This window comes from Choloepus didactylus, chromosome 4, assembly GCF_015220235.1.
Source record: "Choloepus didactylus isolate mChoDid1 chromosome 4, mChoDid1.pri, whole genome shotgun sequence".
NCBI lineage: Eukaryota > Metazoa > Chordata > Mammalia > Pilosa > Megalonychidae > Choloepus > Choloepus didactylus.
This window is the reverse complement of record NC_051310.1, coordinates 304,552-325,009: the sequence shown is the minus strand read 5'-3', so window position 1 is coordinate 325,009 and position 20,458 is coordinate 304,552. Positions and strand designations below refer to the sequence as shown.

Below are 20,458 nucleotides of genomic sequence, written 5' to 3'. Positions count from 1 at the left end.
AGGGAGACACTGATGGGCAGTGACTGGCTGGTGTGGTCCTAGAACACCTGCTCTGGAAGCTCCTGGTCTAGCTTCTTAACTGCTGGGTACTGAGTGGGGATTAAAAACAGGGTGTGGGGCACAGATCTGAATTATACAACATCCTCCAGGAAGGTAGTAAGGCTCTGGGGTGCTTGCCAGCACAAAAGTTCTCACAACCCAGAAGATGGCAGTCAGCAAAGCACAAAGCTCCTGGAATTCAGGTGGGGGCTCTTCCAAGAGGCAGGCGGTGGCTGCTGCCACATCACCCTGTGGCCTGAGTCCTGCTGACTTGTTGGCTTCTCCCCACCTGGACATCCCAGAGGCAGGTAAGAGCTCATGGGAGTTGGATTTCTGGAGGGATGGCCCCTGGGTCTCTCTGTGAAAAGTGAAGTGTGTCATTTCCATAGAGCCTGCTATTCTCTGTACCTGCAGAGTATTTGGTCACCTGTGTAGGGTATACATGTGTTTATTCCTTAAGGGGAAGAGTGGACAGTGATGGCACCAGAGCATCAACTTTTTCTCCAGCCCTCTGCCTTCTCTCTCAGAGTTGCCATTGCATTTTAGGACCCTTTGTCCCCCATTTCAACACCTCCCAAATAGGGCTGTCACCTGATGGACTGGCTGGAGCACTGTCCTTCTCTCCCCTTGGGTAGGGTGGAGGTTCATAGAAATGTAGTCCCATTTGTTATGGCCTCTGCACCCTGGGAGCCTGGATGGACTCAGCCTGTGTCCAAGGGGTTAATGTCAAATGCCTGAAGGGACCCAGAGGAGTGAGCCACTGCCATTTGGCTCCTTGGCATGTACCAGGTCTCCTCATGGCACTAATTTGCCCTTTGCTTGCTTTTCCCTCTATTAATTAAACTGTAAATGAATAGAAACTTCAAAATCCTTTGTTTTCCTTTCTGCAAAGGATTGCTCATTAAAGGGAGTCATTTATTCTTTATTTTTTTTTAGTTCAAATAAAAGTCCCCCATTCCTGACAAGGAAGAGGCTGGCACTGCACTGGCCACAGCACAGGTGAGCCAGCTCTGCCCATGGCCATTGGGAACGAGACAGAGGTGACCGTATTCATCCTGCAGAGCTTCACAGAAGACCCTGAGCTCCAGGCTGCCCTCTTCTGCCTCTTCTTCTCCCTCTTTGTGGTGGCCTTGGTTGGAAATGGCCTGATCATTGCAACCATACACTGCAGCCCCAACCTCCACACCCCCATGTACTTCTTCCTGGTCAACCTGGCCATGCTGGACATGATCTGCACCTCGTCCATCCTGCCCAAGGTCCTGCAGAGCCTGGTTGCAGAGAGCACCATCTCCTACGGTGGCTGCATCAGCCAGATGTTCTTCTTCACCTGGTCACTGAGTGCGGAGCTGCTTCTCTTCACTGCCATGGCCTATGACCGCTACCTGGCCATCTGCCGGCCACTGCACTACGGCACCCTGATGAGCACGAGGGTCTGTCTCACCCTAGCAGCCTTCGTGTGGTCTGTGGGAGCACTCAATGCTTTCCTGCTCACCGGACTTGTCCTCCGGCTGTCCTTCTGTGGCCCCAACACCATCGCGCACTTCTGTGAAATCTCTCCTGTGCTGCTGCTGTCCTGCTCCCCCACCTTCCTCACTGACACCATGACCATCATGGCAGACATGTTCCTGTCCGGGATGAACTTCCTGCTCACCATGGTGTCCTACGGCTGCATCATCGCCTGCATCCTGCGCATCCGCTCGGCAGAGGGCAAGCGGCGGGCCTTCTCCACCTGCTCCTCCCACCTCGTCGTGGTCACCGTGTGCGGGACACTGTTCTCTACACCTATATCCGGCCGGCCCTTGGCTCTGCTGGGCTTATGGACAAGGTGGTTGCCGTATTGTACACCATCGTGAGTCCCACTCTGAACCCACTCATTTATACCCTGAGGAACAAGGAATTCAAAGCATCCCTTAAAAAACTCCTCTTCCTGTTCTCCAAATGATGCTGTGAGAAGAGGAGAGAAGCCTGACTCCATATCCTTGTGAGGGACATTTGAGCTCACTGGTCACCTTTGCAAGGCCCATTCTCCAAGAAATTTTTGCTAGGCTCTTTGCAAAGGACTCTTGTATGCATAGAACTGTCACTGTTTGTTTAATGCCTGACTTGTAAATCATATAAACTGTTACTAGAACTTTAAACATTACACAGCTAGACATTTGAAACCCACATTTTACACATTAAAATATCTTAAATGTTGAAATATTAGACTCATTTACTCAAATCCCCTGTTAATTAGATTGCAACCCTAGTATTTTAGACATGGTCAAATTAAGATAATGATAACAAAACTCATTAAACCATGCTTAAACTTATCATAAAATCCTTGATATCACAGGGCTGAATGTTTCTCAACTTTTCAAGTATTGTTTTTTTTTCTATGGCCTTATTTTTTGACAGGCCTAAAGGAAGAATACTGATGTACACTAGAAGAGGTTAGAATTTCTGTGGTAACAACCCTGATTCTTCTCAAGACCCAGGGTCTGATTGCAGCATCAAGGCCAGAGGCCTTCAGAGCTGGCCTCCTCCTGCAGACACTGATTCCTCTAGGATGGGGAAAGCTCACCATTCAAATTAGCACTGTGTCTTTACCTGGTACCATGCATGGTGACCCTGGGAGCATCCTTAGGTGGTTTACTGTGACCTGAAGTGTTGCATGCACACAGACGTGTGTAGATGTGGTGCTTGGTTCATCCATTTCACCTTGTGGGCTGCAGACAAGCTCCATCTCCCAAGACCTGAGCCATTGAGTCTTCATGACTGACTTTCCTCTCTAGTACACTGGGCTGTAGAAAGCTCATGTATGCAAATCCTTATCAAATGAAGCTAATTGTAAAAATTAAATCTTTGTACTATTTTATTGTTTGTGTACATAATAAAATGATTTCTTGAGTCTCTTTATGAATGAATGGTTTTGCACAGACTCAGGTTCTTCCATTTGGTTAAACTGGACTTCTTGTAGACACTCAGCTTGTTACATTTTGGCCAGCAGATTCAGCACTGTAATGGACACATTTTTCCTTAAGCATCTTTCCTTTTAGGAAGCAGGATGGTTAGACCCATTTTGCCTTTCTCTTTTCCACAAGACAATGGTCTCAGCTATTTTCCAAGGAGTCTTGCTTCCCTTTAACATTCTGCAGGACAGAATCAGGTTGTAAATTTAGCCTTGTCTGCCTAGGAATAAAGCCATCACCCACCCACATTAGGGGCAGGACTGGGGAGGATGGGTATTTAGGGTGATGGGTTCAACTTGATATTGCATTAGATGGTGACATTTTTATTTTGTCAGAAAAAAGTCATTTTAAACATTTTCTACAACTTAGATTTTTTTGTTTCTCTCACAAATTTTGTTATGGGCCCTTATGGTGAGGTTTCATAATGTTCTAAGATATTCTGCTACACTTACAGAAATCAGGTGTTTCTGAGAAGTGTGACTTCCCACTGCTATGTAAGAAGACAGTCTTGAGAAAAAAAAAAGAGAAATGGATGGACAGAAACCATGGGTCCATAGTGCAAAACCATATTTCTTTGATTTATAAACTAGTGAATAGCTAGGCTTAAAAACAGATTAATTGACTTAAAATGCATGTTTAAATTGTACAATTTGATAAGTTTTGACATATGTATAAAGCCTTGAAACCTTCACTGTAGTTGAGATCATGAACTTTCCCATTACCCTTGAAAGTTCCTGCACACCAGAGGGATGGGCCAAGATGGCAGAGTGGTGAGGTGTGGAATTTAGTTACTTCTCTAGGGCAGCTGGTAAATAGCCAAGAACTGTATGGAACAGTCTTTTCAGGGACTTCTGTGACTAGTCATGAATCATACACCAGTCTGGAATGAGTGGAATGGCTAATATCACAGTGCAGACCTGTAAGTTTCCCCAGCAGGGGGCCAGTGCCCCTTCCCCCAAGGCACAGCAGACTGTCTTGGGGCTGGTTCCCCCAAGGGAAAAAGAAGCAATCTGTTCTATGAGCAAGAAGGGGGCTCAATCCAGCTCCAATTACGGAATTAATTAACAAACTGGTACTGCTGAATAAACGCTCCAAGCACAGATACACCAGGAGCAGGCACAAAAGGAATCTGGGGGATTCAGCCCAGCAGAGAGGAGGTGGGGATAACAACAGCCAAAGACAGAGGCTTTTGGAGTTTGAGTTGCTCATAATACTGCAAAAGTGTTGAGCTCCAAGAAAAATGGGCACATAGAAATGGTTACCAACTACGGTTCTGATTTCCAAAGCTGGGGAACTGGGGTCTGGCTCTGAAAAGTTTTCTTTTTCTTTTATTTCCTCTTCTTTTCTTTTCTTGCACCCTGACTCTTCATCTGTTTAATCATCAACAGCCCTCAGAGATCCTGCTTCAGCACTGCCCCAGGCAAGGGTGGAATTAAAGCTGCCTGAGAGTAACTATTCAGGTGAAAGAAGTAATAGCCTAAAGCATATTTCTTTAAATAGTCTGTACTAGGACTGACAAAACTTGTGGGCTGGGGAAAGGCCTTGAAGAGGGATTTTTTTCAAAATAACTATTCTAAGTAGCTCTTTACAGAAAGCCTCAAATATTTGCAACTGACCACTGGACCCAGGCAAGGGTGGAGCTAAGATAGGTCTGAGAGAAAAAGCAATGAGTCTAGTGGGGGAGACAATTCCCTAGAGAGCATAACTTCCCCAAGAAAAGGGGGGCAAGGCCTAGCTCAAGTGGCAGCCCTCCTTCAAAGAACTTAGATCCCAGCAGCTAGAAAACAGAAATCAGCTAGAGTCAGTCATGCCCCTGGCAGGGACAGGGTCTGCAGAGAATTAAAGACACCTGTGATATGTCTTTACACTGGTGGGGCACTGCAAGCTGACAAGTACCACCTGCTGGACAGGATAGGAAAAAACACAGCCTAGAGGCTTCCCAGGAGGGCCTGACAACCTGCAGGGTCTCATTCTCAGGGAAACCTCATAGCCTTCTCCTGAGAACTGGGCCTGTCTGGAATGTGAAAACCTGATTGGGGTCAAGCATATCTGGGGTGACCCTCTCACAAAAAGGTTACATAGAGTAAGGGCAAGACCCATGTTCTCATTTGCTAATGCTGCTGGAATGCAAAACACCAGAGATGGATTGGCTTTTATAAAAGGGTGTTTATTTGGTTACACAGTTACAGTCTTAAGGCCATAAAGTGTCCAAGGTAACACATCAACAATCAGGTACATTCACTGTTAGCTGAGAAGGCATGTGGCTGGCATCTGCTCCAGAAATCTGGTTTCAAAATGGCTTTCTCCCAGGATGTTCCTCTCTTGGCTTCAGATTCTCTCCAAAATATCACTCTCAGTTGCTCTTGGGGCATTTGTCCTCTCTTCGCTTCTCCAGAGCAAAAGTCAGCTTTCTAAGACTGTCTCCAAAATGTCTCTGTAAACTGCAGCTCCTCTCTCAGCACCTGGGCATTCTGCAAAGTGTCCTTCTTGGCTGTAGCAAGCCTGCTTCTTCTGTCTGAGCTTATATAGTGCTCCAGTATACTAATCAAGGCCCATGCTGAATGGGCAGGGCCACACCTCCATGGAAATTATCCAATGAAAGATCTTGCCCACAGTTGAGTGATCACATCTCCACAGAAACATACAATCAAAAGTCTGCAACCCAATCAGCACCAAAATGTTTCCTGCCCACAAAAGACTGCATCAAAGATAATGGCATTTTGGGGGACATAATACATCCAAACCAGCACAACCCAGGAAAACAAGAGGTGAAAATTTCTGATGAACAAAACAGAAGCTTAGAGGTCTAGAAAAAGTTGAACTTAATGCCAAAGAACAGATAGAGAACAAAGTCAACCAACAAGAAAACCCTATGTAAAAGAGTGAAAACAAGAACCAAAATACAATAATCAAGAAAATCAGATGCCTAGACAACAAAAAAATAATGAACCATACTTCTTGTAAGGAAACAAAGGAACAAACTAACACTTCAACTGAGTAACAGGAGTTGAAACTACTAATTAAAGATTTTCAAACAAATCTCCTGAATCAAATGAATAAGCTAAAGGAAAACAAAAGAGATGAAAGATATAAAGAAGACCCTGGATGACCATAAAGAAGAATTCATAAGTTTGTAAAAACAAATGGCAGCATTTGTGGGAATGAAAGGAAAAATAGAAGAAATGAAAGACACAATGGAGCCATACAACAGTAGATTTGAAGAGGCAGAATAAAGGATCAGGATGATATCATTTGAACTCATGCAAAGAAACAGAGAAAAGAATGGAAAAATACAAGCAGGATCTTAGAGAGCTGAATGACAACATGAAGCACAGGAATATATTTGTTATGTGTGTCCCAGAAGAAGAGAAGGGAAAAGGAGCAGAAAGAATAATAGAAGAAATAATCACTGAAAATTTCCTAACTCTTAAGAAAGATAAAATTATAGATCCAAGAATTGCAGCATACCCCAAACAGAGTAGATCCCAATAGACTTACTACAATACACTTATTCATCAGATTGTCAAATATCAAAAACAAAGAGAGAATTCTGAAAGCAGCAAGAGAAAAGCAATCCATCACAGACAAGGGAAGCTTGATAAGACTATGGAAGACCACAGAGACCATGGAAAAGATAAGGCAGTGGTACGATATATTAAAGACACTGAAAGAGAAAAACTGCCAATCAAGAATTCTATAACCAGCAAAATTGTCCTTCAAAAATGAGGGTGAGATTAGAATATTTTCAGCAAAAGAGACACTGAGAGAGTTTGTGAATCAGACACCTGCACTACAAGAAATACTAAAGGGAGTGCTAGAGACTGATAGGACAAGACAGGAGAGAGACATTTGGAGAAGAGTAGAAATGAATAATATCAGGAAGGGTAAAAGGAGAGAGAGAAAAAAATAAGATATAATATATAAAATCCAAAAGACAAAATGGTAAAAGAAAGTACTGCCCTTACAGTAATAAAACTAAATGTTAATGGATTAATCTCCACAATAAAAAGGCATAGACTGGAAGATTGGATTAAAAAACAGGACCCGTCTTACATGCTGTCTACAGGAGACTCCCTATAGACACAAGGACAAAAGTATGTGGAAATTGAAAGTTTGGAAACAGATATTTCACACAAACAACAACCAGAAAAAAGTGGGAGTAGCTGTATTAATATCAGACAAATTAGACTTCAAATGTAAAACAATTAAAAGAGACAAAGAAGGACACTATGTATTAATAAAAGGATCAATTCATCAAGAAAACATAACAATCATAAATATTTATGCACCAAGCCAGAATGCCCCAAAATACATGAGGCAAAATCAGTGGCAACACTGAAGAAGGAAGTACATAGCTCTACCATAATAGTTAGAGACTTCAATACACCACTCTCATCAATGGATAGAACATCTAGACAGAGGATGAATAAGGAAAGACAGAAATTGAATTGTGCAATAAATGAACTAGACTTCACAGACACTATAGAACACTATACCCCACAACAGCAGGAAACATATCTTTCTCAAGTGTTCATAGAACATTCTCTAGGATAAACCACATGTTGGGTCACAAAGTAAGTCTCAACGAATTTTAAAATATTGATATTATACAAAACACCTTGTATCATAATGGAATGAAGTTAGAAATCAATAACAAGCAGAAGGTCAGAAAATTCACAATTATATGGAGGCTAAACAACAAACTGTTAGAAACTCAGTGGGTAAAGGATGAAATTACAAGAGAAATTAGCAAATACCTTGAGGCAAATGACAATGAAAACACATGTCAAAACATATGGGATGCAGTAATTGTGGTGCTGAGAGGGAAATTTATATTAAAAGAGAAGAGAGATCAAAAATCGAGGAATTAACTGTTCACCTGGTGGAACTAGAGAAATAAGAGCAAACTAACCCCAAAGAAAACAAAAGGAAAATAATAACAAAGATTCAATCAGAAATTAATGAAATTGAGAACAGGAAAACAATGGAGAGAATCAATGAAACCAGAAGTTGGTTCTTTGAGAAAATCAACAAAATCAATGGAAACTTGGCTAGGCTAATGGAAAAGAGAGATTGAGAGAGAGAGAGAGAGAGAGAGAGAGAGAGAGAGAGAGAGAGAGAGAGAAGAGAGAGAGCGAGAGAGAGCGAGAGAGAGAGCACATGCAAATAAATACAATCAGAAATGGGAAAGGGGACATAACTACTGACCCCACAGAATGAATGGGATAATGAGAAGATACTATGAGCAAATATATGCTAATAAACTAGAAAACTTGGATGAAATAGACAACTTCCTAGGAAAGCATGAACAACCAATATTGACTCAAGAAGAAATAGATGACCTCAACAAACTATTTACCAGTAAAAAGATTGAGTCAGTCATCAAATATCTCCCAAAAAAGAAAGGCCCAAGAACAGATGGATTCACACGTGAATTCTACCAAGCATTCAAGAATGAATCAGTACCAATCCTTCTCAAACTCTTCAAAAAATTGAAGTGGGTGGAAAGCTATGTAACTCATTCTATGAAGCCAACATCACCCTAATACCAAAGTCAGATAAAGATACTACAAAAGAAGAAAATTATAGACCAATCTATTTAATGAATATAGATGCAAAAATCCTCAACAAAATACTCACAAGTCAAATCCAGCAGCACCTTAGAAGAATTATACACCACAACCAGCTGTGATTTATCCCAGGTATGCAAGGCAGGTTCAACACAAGAAAATCAATTAATGTAATACAATGCATTAATTAATAAATCTAAGTGGAATGACCACATGATCATCTTGATTGATGCAGAAAAGGCATTTGACAAAATTCAGCATCCTTTCTTGAAGAAAACACTTCAAAGGATAGGAATAGAGGGGAATGTTCTCAATAAGAGAAAGGAAATACACAAAAAATGCACAGCTAACATACTCAATGGGGAAAGATTGAAAGTTTTCCCTCTAAGATCAGGAACATGACAGGGATGCCCACTGTCACCAGTGTTATTCAATATTGTGCTGGAAGTTCTAGCTAGAGCAATTAGGCAACAAAAAGAAATAAAAGGCATCTAAATTAGAGAGGAAGAAGTAAAACTTTCACTGTTTTCAGATGACATGATCCTATATGTAGAAAATCCAGAAAAATGTACAGAAAATCTACTAGAGCTAATCAGTGAATACAGAAAAGTGGCAGGCTGCAATATCAAAAGGCAAAAACCTGTAGTGTTCTTATACACACGTAATGTGCAGCAAGAGGAAGAAATCACTATTCTGTTCATCAGTTAATTGATCTTTAGGCCACCACCATCCATTGCAAATCATGAATACTGCTGCCATAAACATCAGTGTACAAATGTCCATTCATGTCCTTGCTCTCATATCTTCCAATTATATACAACATAATGGGGTTGCAGGACCTTATGGCACCCACATACTTAGTTTCTAGTGGAACCCCACACTGTCCTCCACATAGGCTACACCATTCTACTTCCACATCCCTCTCTCCAAGTTTTCTCCAGCACTTGTATACTGTTTATATTTTTCCCTGCAATTTTTTAGAGATATATTCACATACCAAATAATCATCCACAGTGTACAATCAATTGTTCACAGTACCATCATATAGTTGTGCATCATCATTGCAATCAGCCCTTGAACATATTCATTACTCCAAAAAACTTTTTAAAAAGAATAATAAAAAATATTTAAAAATTTTAAATACCATACAATAAAATATAATAATGAGGTCAGATAACATCATTACCAAGTATCCCATAACCCTCCCTTATATACCCCTCTCATAGATATTTAGCTTTCATATATTGTCTTTATTACATTTAATGGAAGCATATTACAATGTTGCTGTTAACCATAGACTCCAGTTGACCAGATTATATACAATGAGCTCAGCATCTCAGAATTTGGAGATAACCATTACAACTCAGGAATAGATGTGACTGCTGTAAAAGCTTACAATTTAGGGACCATTACAATAAGCTTTCCCCTGATAAGCTGTGCTTTAATATTCAATTCTCAGTTTACACATTGTAGTTAGTCTGTATTAGTGAGGCATTATGCTTGTCTTTTCATTTCTGGCATATTTCACTCAAATTGCTGTCCTCAATATCCATTCAAGTAGTTGTGTGTCCCTCAGCTTCATTTCTTCTTGCAGCTGCTCAATATTATATTGTGTATAATCTGGTCAGCCTATGGAACTTTGGGTATCTCTGTGACACCTGAAACTCAGAGCTAGAGCGTGGCAGCTATGAATACCAGTATTACTTTATACAGCAACTGTTAAAAATGCTGAAAAAGAGTTCAGAATTCAATTAGAGATATGAACTTTTCAATTAGAGATATGATCTGTTTAGGACTAAAGCAAATCAGGCCATAGGGTAAAGGATGATATTGAGTGTGTTTTGAAACTTCAACTTCTTTGTGAGACCAAGGGAAGAGAGAAATGTTTATTTGGTGCAGGATCTATATTTTCTGCAGCACTCTAAATAACTTAACTTGTATGGTCAGTTTATGCAAATATAATAATTACATAGAACTTTGAATAGGAAGTGAGATTCAGTAGGTTTGTTCAGGTTAGTGTGAAATACCATACATCCCAAAGTAATCTGGGCAGAGAATAAAAATATATTCTCTGGAACTGGGGGAAAATGTGGAAATATTGGAACCCCCACCTCAGTTATTACTGATATTCTCACAAACATTGAGGACTAACAATATAGTGGGCCCAATCTTGGGGCTTGCTCTTATGAAGCTTGATGCTGAAAAGGAGAGGCTAAGCCTAATTATAATTATGCCTAATAGTCACCCCAAGAGAACCTCTTGTTGCTCAGATGTGGCCCTCTATCTCTAAACCCACTCAGCAGGTGAACTCACTGCCCTCCACCCTTCATGGGGCATGACTCCCAGGGGTTTAAATCTCCCTGGCAATGTAGGACATGATTCCTGGGGGTGAGCCTGGACCCAGCATTGTGGGATTGAGAAAATCTTCTTGAACAAAAAGGGGAAGCAAAATGAAACAAAACAAAGTTTCATTTTTGATCCAACATGGTGATGAGGAGAGACAGGAAAATTCTTCTCCATGAAAAACACTAGATGAAGACAGAAAGTGCTCCAGAATATCAGTTCCAGGGGCTTATATATCCATAGTAATTTAGCACTTGGAGAAGCCAAAGCCTGAGATTCAGAATCATGTAAGTCCTTGATCTGGAGAGCCACTAGGGAAATGGCAGCTGGGCTCATGCTGTGTTTGGAGGTGGGTCAGAGTGTGACCCAGGGAGTGGCCAGGTAGACAGCAGAGGGAGCTGTGGTTGACTGCAGTGGAGAGTGCCTTCCACACCCTCATCACCCACCTCAGTAACTGGCTTGCATGATAGCCCTTTGCAAACCCATAGCTAAAGGCCCCCAAGTCAAAGACAAGCCACTGCAGCAAACAGATGATTACAGAAATGGGTATTTTCCACAACCCATGCAGCCATCTTTGAAGCCTTTGCAGCACTGCAGCCAAGAGCCTCCTCAAGGGAACTCAGGACTCAGCTGGCTTGTGACAGCACAACTCCTCCCCCTCAGAAGCCCACAGAGTGCACAGTCAAGAGGCAGGGAGCCACACAGAAGTGACAAGAGCCCTACACCAAGGCTAGGGTCTTGTGGGCCCATGGCAGAGAGGGACTGAGGGGAGTCTGAGCTGAAGGGGTGGACACCTGCCACAGACCCATAGTATCACAGCCACAACCCTGGGAATGGCTGAGAGTACTGGGTCTTAAAGCCCTTTTCCCTACCAAACTGCACAGGGCCCAGCTCCCACCCACAGGGCTGGTGCTCCCCATTGCACATAGAAAATTGGTGCACTGAATGGGCAACCACATGGTTGGACCCCCACTCATTGTATAAACAAAATTGGGAACAACTGGATTGAGGGTAAGAGGTGGCTGGGGAATGCCATATGCTTGTAGGTCAGGGAAAGTGCACTGCATCAAGCTGTAGCTCTGTCAAATTATAGATAATAAATAAGTCTGCAAATCCTAAAAGAACAACAGAAAATTATAAAGCATATGAAGAAGCCAGAAGATATGGATAACACAAATGCCTAAATTAAAAAATCAGAGGAGATACAGAACTTGGAGAAATTAATCAAAGAAAGAATCACAAACACCAATACCATGGCTCAGGATATAAAGGACATCAAGAAGACCCTAGAAGAGCATAAGGAAGAATTTTCAGGAGTAAAAAAAAATGGAGGGTCTTATGGATATAGAAGAAACTGTTGATCAAAGATTCTTGAAACACATAGTACTAGATTAGAGGAAGCTGAAGAAAGAATAAGCAAACTGGAAGAAGGTAAATTGGAAAGTGAAAGCACAAAAGAATGAATGGTGAAAAAAAATTGAAAGATTTGAAATGGATCTCAGGGATATGTTGGACAACATGAAGGGCACAAATATAAGAATCATTGGTGCTCCAGAAGGGGAAGAAAAGGATAAAGTACTAGGAAAGGAATTCAAAGACATTGTTGGAGAGAATTTCCCAACCCTTCAAAGTGACATAAATATGCAAATAATAGATGCCCAATGAACTCCAAACAAAATAAATCCAAATAAACCCACTCTGAGACATATTCTGATCAGATTGTCAAATGCTGAAGAGAAGGAGCAAGTTCTGAAAGCAGCAAGAGAGAAGCAATTCACCACATTCAAAGGAAACAACATAAGACTAAGTAGTGACTATTCAGTGGCCACCAGGGAGGTGAGAAGGCAGTGATATGACATATTTAAAATTCTGAAAGAGAAAAATTGCCAACCAAAAATTCTTTATCCAGCAAAGCTCTCCTTCAAATTTGAGGGAGAGTTTAAAATCTTCACAGGCAAATAAATGCAGAGAGAATTTGCTAACAAGAGACCTGCCCTAAAAGAAATACTAAAGGGAGCCCTACCAGCTGAGAAAAAAAGAAAGGAGAGACAAGTATGGAGAAGGGCACAGAACTAGAGTTCTAGTAAGGATACATTAAAGTAAATAAAGAGAAAGAGAGAGGGAAAATATATCTGACAAATAAAAACTAAAGGATATGATGGCTGATTCAAGAACTGCCTTCACAGTAATAACATTGAATGTGAATGGATTCAACTGCCCAATTAAAAGATGTAGGTTGGCGGAATGGATTTAAAAATACGAACCATCAATATATTGCTTACAAGAGATTCATCTTAGACCCAGAGACACAAAGAAATTGAAAGTGAAAGGATGGAAAAAAATATTCCATGCAAGTTACAGCCAAAAGAAAGCAGGAGTAGCAATATTAATCTCAGACAAAATAGACTTTAAATATAAGAATGTCATAAGAGACAAAGAAGGACACTATATACTAATAAAAGGGACAATTCAACAAGAATAAATAGCAATCATAAATGTCTATGCACCCAATCAAGGTGCCCCAAAGTACATGACACAAACATTGGCAAAACTGAAGGAAGATAGATGTTTGCACGATAATTGTGGGAGACTTCAAGACATCACCTTCTCCTATAGATAGATCAACCAGACAGAGGAACAGTAAGGTAATTGAAAAACTAAACAATGTGATAAATGATTTTGACCTAACAGACATATATAGAGCATTATGTCCCAAATCACCTGGATATTCATTCTTCTTTAGTGCCCATGGAAGTTTCTCCAGAATAGATCATATGCTGGGCCACAAAAAGCCTCAATAAGTTTAAAAACATTGAAATTATTCAAAGAACATTCTCTGATCACACTGGAATACAACTAGAAGTAAAAAACCATCAAAGATTTAGAACTTTCACAAATATCTGGAGGTTAAACAACACACTGTTAAACAATCAGTGGGTTAAATTAGAAGAAACAGCAAGAGAAATTGATAAATATCTAGAGATAAATGAAAATGAGAGCACAACATATCAAAACTTATGGGATGCAGTGAAGGCAATACTGAGAGGGAAATATTTGCCTCTAAATGCATACATTAAAAAGGAAGAAAGAGCTAAAACTAAAGACCTAATGGAACAACTGAAGAAGCTAGAAGATGAACAGCAACCTACTCCTAAACCAAGCAGAACAAAAGAAATAAAAGGATTAAAGTAGAAATAAATGACATAAAGAACAAAAAAGAGAGAATAAATAAAACCAAAAGTTGGTTCCTTGAGAAGATCAACAAGATTAACAACCCCTTAGCTAGACTGAAAAATCAAAAAGAGAGAAGACCCAAATAAAATAATAAATGAGAGGAGGATACGTTAGTGCAGATACTGAAGAAATTTTAAAAAAATTATAAGAGGATACTGTATTAGTTAGGGTTCTCCTTGGAAACAGAATCAATGAGAGATGTCTCTTATTATCAAATTGTAAAAGTGACTCATGCAACTGCAGGAGCGCACGAGTCCAAATTCTGCAGAGCCGTCAACAAGCTGTCAACTCCAAGGAAGACGTCCGACAAACTCCTCGGGAAACGAACCGACAACTTTGACGAACTCCTCAGGAAACGAACCGGCAACTTTGAAGAACTCAGGAAACGAACCGACAACTTTGACGAACTCCTCAGGAAACGAACTGGCAACTTCGACGAGCTCCCCAGGAAAAGCTTCACTGAGCAGCCGAAGAAGAAGTGAAGGTTCTCTAACTGTCCGGCTTATAAGCCTCCAACTGATCACCCGGACCAAATCCAGCCAATTACATTCTCTCACTGTGGAAGCACGCCCCTTGATGAGTCATCAGTCAGCTGCAGTCAATTGACTGATGATCCGACAAACCAACCAGCCTCAAATAGCCTCACAGGAATCGTCAGGCCAGTGCCCGCTTGACCAGACAGCTAGGCCACCTAGCCAAGTTGACACATGAACCCAACCATCACAGTCCACCCCTTGTCAACTTGGCAGTCGTACACATCACCTAAAACCATATCTTCAAAATGAACGTTACAGCTTATGCCATATGATAAGGGGATAAGACAGAGAAGAAAGCAAAAATATTTTCTTCACAGACAAATACAAACATAATCATCACAAAACGAGGAGGAAATATTCATATCATCATAGTCCTCGTTTCTGTAACTGGTCACGTGGCCGTAGTTCATATTTATCACGACCTTCTTCCACTACCCATTCCATGTTCCCTTTACCCTCAGCAAGCACTTCAGCTGGCCGTGGTTCTTTGCCTGGTGGGGTGACCCAAACCTTCATTCCTGAAGTTTCTTGGCCATTGGTAGTCCTGCCTGGATTGGGTTGTTGCAGTTTTCCATTGACTTGAATCACGGGGCATGGTAGTACTAAGAGACACCCTAGGGGATCTCCTGTATTCCAGGAAAACTCTTCTTTACTTCCATTGTGTAGTTGCAGTGCTATTTCCCCTTGATAGTCAGGATCAATCACCCCAGCCAGTACAGTAATCCCCTTACTTGCCTGTTGATTCAGAGGCATAAGAAGCCCAAAGTGGCCAGGTGGCAGCCTTAACTTCCAGTTCAATGGGATTATTGTTGTGTTTCCTGGTGGAAGCACTCCTCCTTTTGGAACCAAGACCTGTAGACCAGCAGAGCTTAAACTTGCAGGGACAGGAAGCAAAAATTTCCCTAGTGGATCACTAGGAGTGATAGTGAGTGGTGCTACTCCTGTTTCCACCCCTTGATTCCTGGACCCATGAATCCTGGCTATGGGAGAAACAGCACCGTAGAGTGGACGCTGATTCAGAGCATACACACCCTCCTGGAGAACACTGCCCCAGCCCTGCAAGGTATTGCCACCTAGTTGGCGCCGTAATTGAGTCTTCAATAGGCCATTCCACCGTTCTATCAACCCAGCTGCTTCTGGATGATGGGGAACATGGTAAGACCACAGAATTCCATGAGCATGTGCCCATCCCCTCACTTCATTTGCTGTGAAGTGGGTTCCTTGGTCCGAAGCAATGCTGTGTGGAATACCATGACGGTGGATGAGGCATTCTGTAAGTCCACGTATTGTAGTTTTGGCAGAAGCATGTCGTGCAGGGAAGGCAAACCCATATCCAGAGTATGTGTCTATTCCAGTAAGAACAAATCGCTGCCCTTTCCATGATGGAAGTGGTCCGATGTAATCAACCTGCCACCAGGTAGCAGGCTGATCACCCCGAGGAATGGTGCCATATCGGGGACTGAGTGTGGGTCTCTGCTGCTGGCAGACTGGACACTCAGCAGTGGCTGTGGCCAGGTCAGCCTTGGTGAGTGGAAGTCCATGTTGCTGAGCCCATGCATAACCTCCATCCCTACCACCATGACCACTTTGTTCATGAGCCCATTGGGCAATGACAGGAGTTGCTGGGGAAAGAGGCTGATTGGTATCCACCAAACGGGTCATTTTATCCACTTGGTTATTAAAACCTTCTTCTGCTGAAGTCACCCTCTGGTGAGCATTCACATGGGACACAAATATCTTCATGTTGTTTGCCCACTCAGAAAGGTCTATCCACATACCCCTTCCCCAGACTTCTTTGTCACCAATCTTCCAATCATGTTCCTTCCAAGTCCCTGACCATCCAGCCAAACCATTAGCAACAGCCCAGGAATCAGTATACAGACGCACCTCTGGCCAGTTCTCTTTCCAAGCAAAGTGAACAACCAGGTGCACTGCTCGAAGTTCTGCCCACTGGGAGGATTTCCCCTCACCACTGTCCTTCAGGGATATCCCAGAAAGGGGCTGCAGTGCTGCAGCTGTCCACTTTCGGGTGGTACCTGCATATCGTGCAGAACCATCTGTAAACCAGGCCCGAGTCTTCTCTTCCTCAGTCAACTGACTGTAAGGAACTCCCCAAGATGCCATAGCTGTGGGCTGGGCAAGAAAAGGTAAGGTGGAAGGAGTGGGGGCCATGGGCATTTGGGCCACTTCCTCATGTAACTTACTTGTACCTTCAGGACCTGCTCGAGCTCTATCTCGTATATACCATTTCCATTTTATGATGGAGTGCTGCTGTGCACGCCCAACTTTATGGCTTGGTGGGTCAGACAACACCCAGCTCATGATAGGTAACTCAGGTCTCATGGTAACTTGGTGGCCCATGGTTAAGCATTCTGTCTCTACTAAGGCCCAGTAGCAGGCCAACAGTTGTTTCTCAAATGGAGAGTAGTTGTCTGCAGAGGATGGTAAAGCTTTACTCCAAAATCCTAAGGGCCTGCGTTGTGATTCTCCTATAGGAGCCTGCCAAAGGCTCCAAACAGCATCTCTATTTGCCACTGACACTTCCAGCACCATTGGATCAGCTGGATCATATGGTCCAAGTGGCAGAGCAGCTTGCACAGCAGCCTGGACCTGTTGCAGAGCCTCATCTTGCTCCAGTCCCCACTCAAAACTAGAAGCTTTTCTAGTCACTCGGTAAATGGGCCGGAGTAGCACACCTAAATGAGGAATATGTTGTCTCCAAAACCCAAAGAGGCCAACTAAACGTTGTGCCTCTTTTTTGGTTGTAGGAGGGGCCAGATGCAGCAGCTTATCCTTCACCTTAGAAGGAATATCTCGACAGGCCCCACACCACTGAACACCTAGAAATTTTACTGAGGTGGAAGGGCCTTGTATTTTTGTTGGATTTATCTCCCATCCTCTGCCACGCAAATACCTTACCAACAAATCTAGAGTAGTTGCTACTTCTTGCTCACTAGGTCCAATCAACATGATATCATCAATATAATGGACCAGTGTGATGTCTTGTGGGAGGGAGAAATGATCAAGATCCCTGTGGACAATATTATGACATAGGGCTGGAGAGTTGATATAACCCTGAGGTAGCACGGTGAATGTAAACTGCTGGCCTTGCCAGCTAAATGCAAACTGTTTCTGGTGGTCCTTGCTGACAGCAATTGAGAAAAAAGCATTTGCCAGATCAATAGCTGCATACCAGGTACCAGGGGATGTGTTGATTTGCTCAAGCAATGATACCACATCTGGGACAGCAGCTGCAATTGGAGTCACCACCTGGTTAAGCTTACGATAATCCACAGTCATCCTCCAAGACCCATCTGTTTTCTGCACAGGCCAAATAGGAGAGTTGAATGGGGATGTGGTGGGAATCACCACCCCTGCATCCTTCAAGTCCTTAAGAGTGGCATTAATCTCTGCAATCCCTCCAGGAATCCGGTATTGCTTCTGGTTCACTACTTTGCTAGGCAGAGGCAGCTCTAGTGGCTTCCACTTGGCCTTTCCCACCATAATAGCCCTCACTCCAGGAGTCAGGGAACCAATGTGAGGATTCTGCCAGTTGCTGAGTATGTCTATTCCAATTATGCATTCCGGCACTGGGGAAATAACCACAGAATGGGTCCGGGGACCCACTGGACCCACTGTGAGACGGACCTGGGCTAAAACTCCATCAATCATCTGACCTCCATAAGCCCCAACTCTGACTGGTGGACCAGAGTGACGTTTTGGGTCTCCGGGAATTAATGTCACTTCTGACCCAGTGTCTAATAATCCATGAAATATCTGATCATTTCCTTTTCCCCAATGCACAGTCACCCTGGTAAAAGGCCGTAGGTCCCCCTGGGGAAGACTGGGAGGAAGATTAACAGTGTAAATTTTTGGCAGTGTGACAGGGTCCTTCTCCAAGGGTACCCGGCCTTCCCTTCATTCAAGAGGCTCTGGATCTGTAAACTGTCTCAAGTCTGGGAATTGATTAAGGGGCCGTGACTCTCTGTTTTTGTAATTCAAGGGAGATTTTTGTTCACGTGGCCTAGAATTCTTCTGCTTATATAGTTCAAACAAGAATTTAGTCGATTGCCCATCTATTTTACTACTTGGTACTCCATGATCCACTAGCCAACGCCATAAGTCTCTGCGAGTCATATTATTTTGATTGCTACTTTGAGCCTGTTTTACATTATGGTAGCCCTGTCCACCTTGTCTGTGGCGATTAACTGCAGCCACTTGGCTTCTGCTGACTCGGGACCCGATTATCCCCATTGTGTTTAAGGATTCCAGCTCAGTGACAGCAGTTCCTACAGTAATATCTGAGCTACAGAGAAGGGCGACTACAGAGCTCTTCAGGGATGATGGAGCTAGTTTCACAAATTTATTCCTTACAGTCCTGGTAAAAGGTGTGTCCTCTGGACATTCCAGGACTGTGTGAGCAGGTTTTCCATGATAAATCCACTCTAACATTCCAATCTCTCTAAGCCTTTGAATCCCCTCCTCCACATTATACCAGGGCAGTTCTGGCATTTCAACTTCTGGTAATGCCGGCCACCTTTTGATCCATGTTTCAGCCAGCCACCCAAACAAACTGTTAACACCCTTTCTAACCCCTCGAGCTACAACATTGAATGCAGAATCTCTGCTTAGTGGGCCCATATCAGTAAATTCAGCCTGATCCAACCTTATATTCCTTCCACCATTATCCCACGCTCTCAATATCCATTCCCACACATATTCCCCTGGTTTCTGTCTGTATAAGTTGGAAAACTCATACAGTTCTTTTGGAGTATAGTGTACTTCCTCATGGGTCACACTTTGTACCTCACCCTTTGGGGCTTGTTGGGACTTGAGCCTAGTTATAGGTCTTGAAGCAAAAACTGGTGGTGGGGGTGGGTCATGAAAAGAGTTAGAATTATCTCTCAAGCCATTCACCTCAGGGCACTCTGTTGCATTTTCATCTCTTAAAACAGGATTAGTCTCTCCAGACGAAAGAGTGAGGGCTGCTTCCTCAGGGGAGGTGATTACAAGATTAGCAGGCATTGAAGGGTCAATCTCCTTAGGTGGGAGTTGCGTGGCAGGCTCCTTAGGGCAGACTGGAGGCAGAGAAGCTGTTTCCCCAGGACAGCCCTCTACAGGTAAATCTAACAATGACCCAGCATAATCCAGGGTTCCAATGTCCTCACTGTCATTATTATCAATCCATATGTCTCCATCCCAAGTTTCTGGGTCCCATTCTTTTCCAATCAATGCCTTTACTTTAACAGCAGACACCCTGAGAGGTTGAGATTTTAGTTTACGCTGTAAATGTGCTACTCGCACAATAAGAGACTGCGTCTGATTTTCAGAAACCTCCAGTCTGCGGGCACAGGAAATAAGATTTTCTTTCAGGGCACAGATGGAACTCTTTACATCTGTCATACGGCATTCAAGTTTTGAATTTGAAGCCTTTAGCTCATCCCTTTCTCTTACAACTGTATCCAAAGTATCTAAGAGCAGCCAGCCAACATCATTATACTTCTTAATACTGCAAAACTCTGTGAAAGTGTCGAAAACCCCACTCTCGGTACCAAGTTGTATTAGTTAGGGTTCTCCTTGGAAACAGAATCAATGAGAGATGTCTCTTATTATCAAATTGTAAAAGTGACTCATGCAACTGCGGGAGCGCACGAGTCCAAATTCTGCAGAGCCGTCAACAAGCTGTCAACTCCAAGGAAGACGTCCGACAAACTCCTCGGGAAACGAACCGACAACTTTGACGAACTCCTCAGGAAATGAACCGGCAACTTTGAAGAACTCAGGA

The 20,458-nt window shown here is 42.7% G+C and overlaps 1 protein-coding gene across 1 annotated transcript; it reads left to right on the top strand.

Annotated features, from left to right (window-relative positions):
* Nucleotides 1-1,055: 1,055 nt before the first annotated feature.
* LOC119530984 (olfactory receptor 13A1-like) lies at nt 1,056-1,981 on the top strand. The gene is given in 2 exon segments (XM_037831632.1): nt 1,056-1,797; nt 1,800-1,981. Coding segments are annotated over 2 exon segments (924 nt in total).
* The last annotated feature ends 18,477 nt before the right edge of the window (nt 1,982-20,458 follow it).